The sequence below is a fragment of the Channa argus genome, chromosome 7 (genome assembly GCF_033026475.1).
Source record: "Channa argus isolate prfri chromosome 7, Channa argus male v1.0, whole genome shotgun sequence".
NCBI lineage: Eukaryota > Metazoa > Chordata > Actinopteri > Anabantiformes > Channidae > Channa > Channa argus.
This window is the reverse complement of record NC_090203.1, coordinates 28279319-28291330: the sequence shown is the minus strand read 5'-3', so window position 1 is coordinate 28291330 and position 12012 is coordinate 28279319. Positions and strand designations below refer to the sequence as shown.

General features: G+C 39.0%; 2 protein-coding genes across 3 annotated transcripts; one reads left to right on the top strand and one right to left on the bottom strand.

Moving 5' to 3' along the window:
• Window positions 1-719: 719 nt before the first annotated feature.
• Window positions 720-5021, bottom strand: LOC137130737 (NHL repeat-containing protein 3-like). The gene is made up of 3 exons (XM_067511236.1): window positions 4558-5021; window positions 4209-4411; window positions 720-4067 (listed from the first exon to the last, which is right to left on the bottom strand). Exons 1-3 carry the CDS (start codon window positions 4817-4819, stop codon window positions 3468-3470), a joined length of 1065 nt encoding a protein of 354 aa, XP_067367337.1. The 5' UTR covers window positions 4820-5021; the 3' UTR covers window positions 720-3467.
• Window positions 5022-5594: 573 nt separating this feature from the next.
• Window positions 5595-11963, top strand: nrbf2b (nuclear receptor binding factor 2b). 2 transcript variants are annotated; one of them, XM_067509010.1, is made up of 4 exons: window positions 5595-5776; window positions 6423-6507; window positions 7801-7841; window positions 8138-11963. In XM_067509010.1, exons 1-4 carry the CDS (start codon window positions 5747-5749, stop codon window positions 8819-8821), a joined length of 840 nt encoding a protein of 279 aa, XP_067365111.1. In that variant the 5' UTR covers window positions 5595-5746; the 3' UTR covers window positions 8822-11963. The 2 variants fall into 2 exon arrangements, with proteins under 2 accessions (XP_067365111.1, XP_067365112.1); XM_067509011.1 differs by lacking the exon at window positions 6423-6507 and having other exon boundaries at window positions 5606-5776.
• Window positions 11964-12012: the final 49 nt, after the last annotated feature.

Genomic DNA, 12012 nt, shown 5'->3' with positions numbered 1-12012 from the left:
ATAGTTGTGATGTACTACTGTATATTCATCTGCCCCATTTGTGTCCCTTATGACCCTGTTCCCTCTCACTCACAGCCCTCTGCTCTTTTTTTCCCTTAACCCCTTATATTCCTCTTTCTCTCTGCTCTTCTGTCTCTCCCCATGTCAAGCTATTATTCTGTGAGCCATGAATCAGTTTAAAATCATCTGTTGTTTGAATAGTCCTGTAAAGAGTCTGTCTCATGCAGTGCATTGCCCTGAGTGGAGTGGTGAGCATGGTTGTATATCCAAGTTCCAAAAGTAACTATTTTAATGTGAAGTCTGTGAGAAAACTGTATCAGAAGGGTCTTACGTTTAAAATAATCCCACATTGTTTAACTGTTTCTTATCTCTAGTTGCACTTAATACATTTAGTAAATAAATATAAAATGCAATTTATGGCCTCATGGAGGCAGATAAAGGGCCCTCTCATATGAACTGAGCTCCATCTACTGGTATGATAATGTACGTAATCTAGCAGGTTAACTCTACCCCTAAAAAATCAAATGTATTTTAATAAACATTTCCAGTTCACTTATGGAAGTGGAGTAACTCACAATTTCTGTCCATTATCATTTAATTTTATGATTATTCTCTTGACTGTTTGGTCTGCTGTATATGGCCAGTGTCTTATTCCCACATATACTAGTTTACCAAGTAGTTTAAATATAACAGATTTACAGTATCTGCATGAGGCCAAAAATGTTTGCAAATTTTATTCGGTTTAAGATGGATTTTACAACACTGCACCAATGACAAGTACTACATTCAAAAAAAAGGCATGCGTTCATATTCAGCACAAGGGGTTTGATTTAAACCAGTGTGACACCATTAACAGAATATAGAACACAGTTCTAAATGTATATGAAGACATGAAATACATCCTGGGACCAACTCTGATTGATGGATACACCATTTATAGTTCGGATGGCTGATTACAACTTTAGATTTAACAAATGATTCTCAAAGTGAAGCTAAGGAATTTTAAAAGGGTAATAAGAGTCTGTGAAAATAGCAAACAAAAAGCCAAATTTCAGACAATTAGATATTCCATAGCAACTTGGTCATTACTCAACTAATAAATGCTTCAAGCACCAGTCAACTGAAAGATTCACAAGAAACGGATTGAAACAGCATGGACACATTGACATAAAGAAGCAGAGACCATGAGAGAGTTTGGGTCAAATGCCAAACTCACTAATCACCTACAATTCCAAAATGCAATAGCATCTTCTCATCAAAGCATCTCAGCCTTTGCAAAATCATTGCCCGATGTTCATTCTGAGTCTCTTGGTAGTCATCAGTCTCTCTTCTGAGTCTCTGTTGTCCTTTTGAGTTTCAATGTAGTTTTAAGTGTCTCTTTGTTATTCGTGTTGTTGTTGGTTTAAAGCTCTTTGTAGTCATTTTGTGTGTAATTGTATGTCTTTGTGGTTGTTATAAATTGGTTTTAGAAAGTCTGGTTTCTGTCATTTTGAAACCCTATATGCATTTCTTTGTTTACTATTCCTCTGCTGCACTAACTGCAGCACGTAGCCTCACTCACCCATAGAGCACTTGAATTGTCACTATACATAGCTAAATCTGTAAATCTAAAATATAATACATAAAGATAACTGAAAGGAACCTTTACACCCACAATAACAAAATTACGAAGTAGGTCCTTCAGCTTCAATGGTATTTACAGATAAGTCAAATCAAACAGTATTTTACATGTTTCAGAAATGATTTGAAAAACATCAATAATCTGTCTTAAAAGTGCCCAGTGGAAAGTTTTAACTCTATCATAGGTTCCTGTTTTGTCTACCTCAGGGACACACACACACACACACACACACACACACACAAAAGACTCCATAGGGCTCTTGGAAAGGCTGACAAAAAGCACATAAATGTTACTGTCTCCAGTAGAGCAAAGAAACACTCGGGATCCTTTCAAGCTGTGCAAAGTCAATGAAATGGCACATAATTTCAGAAAACAGTGTCACTGTTCATATGTAAAAACAGCAATTATTCATTTTAAGAACAACAACTATTATCTACTGTACCTCTATCTATTGTGAATAAACATTTTACTTCAGCTGCATATTACTTTAAAAAGCAGTGATGTTTTTGTTTCAACCTGTCCAGGGTGTTACCTGCCTTTAACCCAATGACAGCTGGGATTGGTGCCAGCACCCCAAAACAGAAATTTCCAGCGATATTTTGATACAAAACACATGTTTGTGTTGAAATACATTGTAGTTCTCACTACTGAACAGAGAATGTGAAGTTACATCACACCATTTTAACTGTTGGGGGACTCAGGCGCCATCTTGTGATCTCCTGCATGAGGTCTATTTATCTGTAGCTCATAAGTTGGTTAGAATGAGTTACCTGCATATCTTTTGTTTGGTTTAAATAGTTCAGATGTGATTGAGATAAGAAAAGATGATGTAGAAAATGAACCCTGAGTCTTGAAAATAAACCACAATAGCAGCAACAGTATTTACTTAAAACAAGAAAGACATGAACAGTTTTCTAGTGATGCCAGGAAAGATCTGCTAATTCAAGTAGTGGTTCTATCATAGGTGAAGCAGCATCCTCTACTGAGCTACTGTGGTTAGTCATGACTGAAAGCCAAAACACACTATAACTCACCAAGCAAAAGCTAAGGTCACACCAGACAACACATATGTCCCACAACCATTATGCATGACATCAAGTTCACATTCTCCACATATGTTCTCTACATTTCTAATTTTTAAAGCTCGGACAGAAAATGTTTGTCTCCAAATAAAATTATATATTTATTCTACTAAACAGTGTTGTGAAAATAGCAAATAAAAAAGCTAAATTTCAGACAGTTATTCCACAGCAGCTTGATCATTACTCAACTAATAAGTGCTTCAAGCACCAGTCAACTGAAAGATTCATAAAACCATCACAGCCTAGAAATTGGCCTTTGCCTTTGCAAAATCATAGATTGTTGAACAGGACTATACAGGTCAGGTGGCCTGAAAACAAGAGCCTGCCTCAAGTGACTGTGCTTTACCGTATGGGTACTTTATGGAATACTGCAAGTAGGGTCAACGATGTTTTTCTGATCCTGATCATTTAATAGAGGGCATGTTGATTTCGAGACTAGAGTGGTGTTTAAAGGCTTTGCTGTTATCATATGATGAGCTCAGGTTTAAACACTTTTCATTATTGTAATAATTTTCAAGTAAATTATCTGGATGACATGGTTCTTTCACAACACATTTGTTGTTGAAAATTAGGGGCATAAAAATGTCATTTCCACGAGACAGGGTTGTGAGAGCTTTCCAAAGCTTAGAAATAGTATCTATTGGGTTCAACAATAACAAGGAAGAGTTTCATGTTTTTGAATAATTGATAATGTTTATGATTGGTTCAGTTATTTTCTAATCAGTCATCCCATTTCAGTTTTTTCACTTGACCCCAGTGTAGCTCTACAACACAGTCATACCCAGACTGAAGGGGGTGAACTTCTGAGCCTGTTGAGCTCCAATCTCAGCCACATACAGAGCCCCAGTCTTCAGGTCCAGGTCCACTAGATGGGGCTTCACATCATCAGCCAGTTGGATCACACTGACCACTCTGCATTGGCCAATTAATCCCACTGGTGGTGCATCCAGCACTGAAATCTGATTGGTGTTGAGTTGGACAACAACAAAATACTTTTTGTCTGGGGTCATGCGAACGGAGTACGGTGCATCCTCAGTGAAGCAGCTTCCCCATGTTCCCAGCCAGTCTCCAGTGATGGAGTTAAAGACCTGGATCCTTTTGTTGCCCCTATCAGCCACCCACACCCTCTGGGAGTTGTCCACAGTCACACTGTGGGGGATGTAGAACTGAGCCAGACCGTGTCCTTTCTCTCCATGCATCCACAACACCTCTAGCTCTTTAGACAGCTTGATGAGGCGGTTGTTCATTCCACCATCACCGTCCACAATATAAATTTCCCCTGAGCTGTGGACAAAGATGTCAGCTGGCTGGTCAAACTGCAGAGGGTTAACCCCAGAGCCTGGCTTCCCTGGTGTTCCCAGCACCTAACACACAAGGATATATTAAACAGCAAGCAACGGAATAAATGTCTCATTTTTTACATCACACTATAAACCTAAATGTAGCAAAGCTGTGGTATCTGATCTATCAAGTCCTCCTTTACATTAATGTTTTGTGGGTGCTACCTGAAGAAGCTTCCCAGATGCTGTGTACTGCTTGATGCAGTGGCCGTACGGGCCATTCCCCACATCTGTGATCCACACAGTAGGATTTGATGAAGCTGCGTCTGCTAAAAATATCCCATGAGGCATCTCCAAGGTGGTTGTGTTCCAGGACATGAGGTAATCTCCATATGTGGTGAACACCAGAATTTTGGGGATATTGTAACCTGGGAGCAAAGCACAGGGAAACACTGAGCTTGAGGTTTCAGTGCACATTCTGATACTAGTCGAACAATTATTGCTGAACATTTTAATTGTATGTAATGCAAACTGCAGGGCAGCTCTAACTTTGAGGATTGGCAGAGCTAAATACCTCTCTGTGCCACATACACCACACCAGAATACTGGTTGACAGCCACTGCAAACACGTCCCCAGTGAAGAGCTCTGGATTCTTAGGCCAGCTCAGGTCCAGTTTGTACAGGGGTCTGCCCAGCAGCTGGTAGTCACGTCTAAAGCTGGAGGAGCTTCTTGGCTGCTGTGTGCCAAAGGTGCCGTACAGCACCATCATGAGCAAGATCAATGTGGCCATAGTGGAAGCTATCAAACACGTATGGCCTCTTTTCTTCAACAACATTTACCAACGTTTAATATCCTGTGGTTCGGTGACGTTAGACGTTTCTGAAAGCGATGGAGAGGACACTGTCTTCACGGATGATTAAACACATAATACGATGCAATCGAATAACGATTTGTTAATTTTTAAACGCACTCAACACATTGAACGTTGAATTTGCTTCCTCTTAAGCACTAAACGAAAACAAAACAGCGCCGAGCGCTTCCGGCGAAATGTCACAATAAAATACCAAAACACACAAACCCTGTGTAATCAAGGAGCTAATGTCCTCAGACTCAGTACAAGTAAAAGTACTGATTACATGCTCCAAATTTTACAAACACTAAAAATAGAACAAAAGTAAAAAATACTATACAAAAAAAGGTTTGTAATTAATTTTGAGCCACAACAACAAAAACAACAAACAAACAAACTTAGAATCAAGTTCCTTGAGAACGTTTAATTTTTTTTTTTTTGTCATGTCCACTTAGCTCCGTAGAAGGGTTTTAATAACACATGTTCTTTATTAAATATGTAAATGATGGCAAAGGGTTTAGTAATTAATTAACCATAAGGGTCAAACATATCTGTTACCTACAGACATGTAGGACCAAAACAGCAGCAGCTGGTAATAGTGAAGCTTATTTTAACCACTATACATACTTAATGTACAGCTGGTTAATCCATAATTATACATCAGCTTATTTTAGTCTCATATTTTATTTTTCTAAGTTTTTATTTTTTTGGACAAGCCTTTTCTGTTTCCGGAAACTAAACAAAGCAAAACATACGGTCGAATGCCTGTGACGTCATCAAGTGTTGTCGCAGCTCGGGCTAGGCGACTGTGCTTCTCTGACAGCAATTTTCTTGAAATATTTTTATTTTTTATTGCAGTGCACAGGACAGAGGCACTTTTCATGTAGTAAAAACAATCACCGTATCGACTTCATGGAGGTGGTAGACAGTCCGCTCAACCTCGTAAGTTTCGGTTTTAATGTTGCAATAACAGGCTAACGTTACTGTAGCTAGGGCAAAACATAGCATAGCATAGCTAATGTAGGTTACTTGCATTAGCTTCTGGAAGCTAACTGCGCTGTTGTTTGCCCCGTTCAATTGTTGGCTGCTAACTTGGATGTGCTACCCTTGGTACGTTTTAGAGCTAATGTTAGCGTTATGTAGGTGACTGTTAAAGTTATGTTAAAAGTAAGGGACAAATGTGCCGCTAGCGTTGGTTAACTTATTTGCAAAGCTTTTTTAAAATTAGAAAACCTTGTGTTGCCAGTTTTGTTTTTTTAATATGTACGGTGATATTGTTCTGAACCTCTTCTACCAGGGACAGTGATGGCAGTATTTTCCTGAATACAAGTTATCTATGTTACCGACTTGAATTTACATTCCAGTCACGTAATTAGCATTAAAAAAATTATTATACTATATAAGTAAGGTGTTTCTTTATGAGCCTGTGCCATAGATTCTCGAGTGAGGAACTACTAGACTAATTTCATCACTTCCTCTTCTTGCCTGCCCATTGAGACATTTTGCGCTCCTTATCTATTTGAATAGCTCTAACTTACCTTTACTCAAACCTTCTCTCCTTCACATCACGTCTCTGCCTCTGTTTAAGGCTCATCAGCAGTGCAGGAAGGCAGAGCGTTTGTTAGCAACTGGAAAGTACAAAGAGGCCATTGCCTGCCATGGGAAAGCAGCAGGTAGGTTTTGTAACATAGACACTGTAACTGTCACCTCAGCTTTGCACTTCTTCTTCTTTTCCTTTCGGCTGCTCCCTTTCAGGGGTCGCCACAGCGAATCATGTGCCTCCATCTAACTCTGTCCTCTGCATCCTCTTCTCTCACACCAACTAACTTCATGTCCTCTCTCACTACATCCATAAATCTCCTCTTTGTTCTTCCTCTAGACCTCCTGCCTGGCAGCTCCAACCTCAGCATCCTTCTACCGATATATTCACAGTTTCTCCTCTGAACATGTCCAAACCACCTCAATCTGGCCTCTCTGACTTTATCTCCAAAACATCTAACATGAGCTGTCCCTCTGATATTACATGGACTACATGTCAAACAGAGTTATTTTAGATAATATCTGACAAATACTGATTCTGTCTCACTCTGGAGAAGCTACCTGTGTTTAGGGCTTTGCGGTATAACCACAATTCACATCCTGATATCACGGTTGAGCTTTTTTTCATACAATCATAAAAATGACCACATGCGAGTGCTTATTTCTTATTATAATTTGAATTATATAATAGAAAAAAATGTGATTATACATATTTTATTAATTTTCTCCTTAGATTCTTTGTGCAAATTTTAATTAACCATGCCACAAAACGTACATGATACTTTTGTCCCTCATCATAATATTATTGTACTGTACTTAGTGTAGAGACGGTGGGAGTGGGGTTAGTCTCTCTGCACACAGGCTGCAGGCCCCATGACATTTGAATGAGGGAGATTTGCATTTCCAGTTGAATTTTATTTTTATCATTTCGCATTCTTGAAGATCTGGTCATCAGTATAACATTTCTCACGCAGGAGAACCAAAAACTACAAATGTAATGGTCAAAGTTGTTATTTTAAAATTTATGATTGGTTGATTGATTTACAACATGAACATGCATTGACTACCAGGTAAATGTATTGCTAAATATTTATAATTATTTTTAAGTAATAAATATTTCAAAACACAAAGTACTTGTTTTCATTCACCTTCAATCTCCTCCCTGTTTGTGTTGCTATAATTCTGCATCTATATTGTGTGGAATTAAATGAAGCCTTGTATCTGATGACACAAAAAATAAGCAATAGAGTATAATGTGAAACAACAGATATTTCAAAGCCAAAATACTTTTTGACTTCAATGTAGTAATAAACTTCATGTTTTATAGAACTGATGGAGTTTGTGATGTTATAAGTGTAAACCATAGAGGTTTTATTGTCTGTCTGTAAAATGATGCTACTTGTGTTGTCTTGCTCTTTTTCTTTTAGATCTTTTGACAGATGCAATGAAAACAACCGAGTGCGAGCAGGTAAGTCTTGTTGTGTGTGTGTGTGTGTGTGTGTGTGTGTGTGTGTGTGTGTGTGTGTGTATGTGTCTTCTGTAACCCCATAAATGGTGCACACAGTACAACTAGTACATAATAGTTGTACTGTGCACCATTTATTCATTTATCTGGATATTGAACACAACCTCCATCTGTGGGTTTTAAGTTATGAAAAAACTGGGACATTTCACAGCAGTATGTGTTGACCAGGATGCACAATGACAACCATCATATTTCTGTCTCAGTGTTATTTTTTCACATTTTGAGATTTATGTCTGCAGGCTCATCTGTCCATGGAGCTGCAGAGGGACAGTCATCTCAAACAGCAGAAACTCATCCAAGAGCGCTGGAAGAGAGAAGTTCGTCGTGAGGCAATAAAGGCCCAAGCGGGCCCAGCCCTTCCTACCCAAACCCAGACCACCAGCCAGCTCCCACCCAACATCTCCCCAGCTGGACAGTGTGGAGGAATCGGGGAAAGAGAGTATGACACCTTACTGTACCAGCTTCAGACTCGGCAGACTGGAGGCTGCCAGCCTTCGACTCCACCTTGCCCTGGATCTAAGACCACCAAAGATGACAAAACTCGCCTTGAAGAACAGCAGACTACCATTGAGGGCCTGCGACGCCTGGTTGACCAACTGATGGACGAAAACCAGCGACTTCTGGCCGAGAATGATCGGTTGCGATTAGAAAACACCCGGCTACGTTCTGAGGCAGCTGAGGCAGCAGACTTTGTGGAGCGATCCGAGCTCTGGGTGCTTCCTCAGGCGGGTGGCACTATGGGAACAGGTAGTGGGCAGGAGAGGAAAAGTACGCGTAAGGGGAAAGAGATCGCAATTCCCCAGCTGCCACCACTGGAGATGCCAGCTCAGGAAGACCTGTGTCTGGATGACCTGCCTCCTCTGGAGCTGCCAGAGGACATCCAGAATGAACTACAGGAGCTACTAGACAGGGATAAACTGTGATAAGACAGATGTCTGCACATACACACATTTAGTCATGATGGTTCGCCTAATATGGCTTGTTTGACACCTCAAACAAGACGTGTCAAAAGAGCTCACCATGTCCTCACTTTGTGAAAAGAAGGGTGACAGTCGAAGTTGTTCTATCCTGATTGATGGAACACATGCAGTGGGACAAAGCTGTCAGTCAGACTCATACAAGTTTGGGAAGAGGTCTAATTAGGCATATGGAATAATTACAGCTCTACCAGCTATATAATCCAATCCGAGATAAAGGAGTACTTCACCCAGAAATGGTCTGTCGTGTGTGTCTGTATGGTGCACAGTGAGCTGGATGGATAATTGTTCATTCTAAATGTAATGCTTAACTTGACCCTCCAACATTTTTCTTGAGCTTTAAATTACAGCTCCCATGATCTTCCTTTTGTATTACAGCATCTCGTCCATATTTTCAGTCATTTTATAACAGCTGAGCTCTTTCCATAATGGCTGAGCAAGGAGCATGAGATGCAGTTAACAGGGTAAAAATTATTAGAATTATAGTATTTTATTGTGAAACGTGTGGATTCTTTCTTCTACACAGTGTCAGTCTCAGAACAGCAGCAGCATCATTAAAGCGTGTGATGCTAATGTTTTTAATGTCAGTGCAGTGGTAAACACCATTTTGACTTTTCAATGTGGCTGTACGTTTTGGATAAAGTGGAAAAGTGTGATTTGGGTAACAAAATTAACAAGCATGATGTCTACAATATATAGATCGGCCAGTCCGTGGCTGTTAAATTATATTGTTGGTAATTGATGTAATTTGGGTTACAAATGTCGATGTGAAATTTATTTTTTATTATTATTTTGTTATATATTTAAAAAAAATAGCAACAGAATCAAATACTTTTAGGTGACAGTTGTTTTTGTTCTGTCCTATCATTGTCTTTAGTTTAAACTGTCTTTTAACAATAGTTTTGAATGTTCTCCCAGAATTTTGGTGGTAACTGTGTGATCATGGGTGTTTAGTAGAATAATTAAGTGTCAGAACACTTGTTATACTGCAGCAACGTCATTTATGGTCACTGTGTTGTGATGCGGCATTACATGCTCCCAGTATCCTCAGTTTTCATGGAGAAGTATGAAATGAGGCAGTACCTTCATACTCGCTGTATGTTACACGGACATGCAACATCCACACTCTTCCAACTTGCATGAATTTTGATTAGATGTTACATTTGTGGATGAACTGCTCCTTTAAAGGCACCATCAGAAGTGCTAAGCACTAATTCAAACACACGGTGACCCAAAGTTGCTGTTGTTGAGAAACTCCATTGCTGCATTATAATCTAAATTAAAAACACTTGAATGATTACTTGTGTGTAAATATTTCTTATGAGCGTGTCTTTAACACGATGTGGCTGCCAGTAAGAGAATCAGCTCTAGTTCAGATTTACTTGCAGATGGGTGGTTTTATGCAACAACAGCAATATACACACATTTGTTCACGCACAAATTAAATCCTGACCTTAATGGCCGAAGCACAGAAGGAACCTTGCAAACACCTACAGTCCCCTCCAAAACAAGATGGCTATGAGGCAAAAGTTTTGAATTGCTTCTTCTTCTTTTTTTTCTTTTTGGTATTGAACAACATAGAACATAGAACCTTTTGTATCAGAAAACTATATGAAGTAAACTAAATTACTGTAAAAGTTAGTTTTAATGTACAACCCCAAGAAACTGGGAAGATGTGTAAAACAAATATGCAATGATTTACAAATCTCATCAACCTATATTTTATTCACAAGAAGAAGAACCTTTATTGTCATGGAGCACATACGTCTGACAATTACATTCTTTATCTGCATTTAATTTGATTTGATCACACTGACTTCTGTATCCCATCCTGCTACTTTACCCATTGAGCTACCAGGCAGCCAATAGAGCTTAACCAACATATCAGATGTTGAAACTGAGAAGTTTTACTATTTTGTGGAACGTATAAGGTCATTTTGAAATTGATGACAGCAACACATCTCTAAAAAAAAGTTAGTAGAGGGTGATGTGGAGCATCCCTTCTTTTTTTAACAACTATCTAATTCCCTGTGAGTGAGTAAACCATTTGCTGAAGTTTTAGGAGAGGAATGTTGTCTTATACAGCAGCACAGTCCTGGGCTTTTGCTGCTTAATTTTCTTTCTTTTATGATACACCAAATGTTTACTACGGGTGAAAGGTCTGGACTGTAGGGAGGTCATTTTAGCACCCAGACTCTCGTCCTGCGAAGCCCTGCTGTAGTGATGGATGCAGTACGCGGTTCACTATTGTCTTGCTGAAATATCGAAGGCCTTTCCTGAAAGCCACAGCTGAATATGAATATGTTGCTCTAAAACTACCTCTATGCACTAATGCGCCGACATACCATCAGAGATGCAGGCGTTTGAACTGTGTGCTGTTACAAGCCGGATGGTCCCGCTCTTCTTCAGTCCACAGGACATGGCATCCATGGTTTCCAAAAAGATTTTAAAATTTTGATTCATCTGACCACAGAACAGTTTCCCATTTTCCAGAGAACTTTTCTGGATTGTGTTCACATATGGCTTCTTCTTTGCATGATACAGCTTTAACGTACATTTATTGTTGTTGAAAGACAGTGATTTCTGGACTTGTTCATGCAGTGATGTCCAGTAGAGAATTGCGTCTGTTTTTAATGCAGTGCTGCCTGAGGGCCCAAAGATCACATGCATCAAGTTTTGAACCTCACAGAGATTCCTCCTGGTTCTCTAAATCTTTTGATGATATTATATAATGTAGATGGTGGGATCTTCAAAGTCTATGCAAATTTTACGTAGCAATTTTTCTGAAATTGTTCCACAATTTTTACACATGGTGTCACAAATTGGGGAACACAGTCATGTTACTAACCTGATGCCAGTTAACTTAATTAAGTTGTCAAATGCTCCTCCATTTTTAATGTATTTTTTTTGGGTGGCAATTACTTTTTCAGCCTTTTGTAGCCCGTTCCAACTTTTCTGAGATGTTGCTTGCATCAAATTCAAAATGAGCTAATATTTTCCATGAAATGTTAAAATGTCTCAGTTTCAACATCTGATATCTTGTTTACGTTCTATTGAGAATAAAATATGGGTTGATGAAATTTGCAAATCCTTGCATTCTGTTTTTATTTTCATTTCACATCTTCCCTATTTTTTTT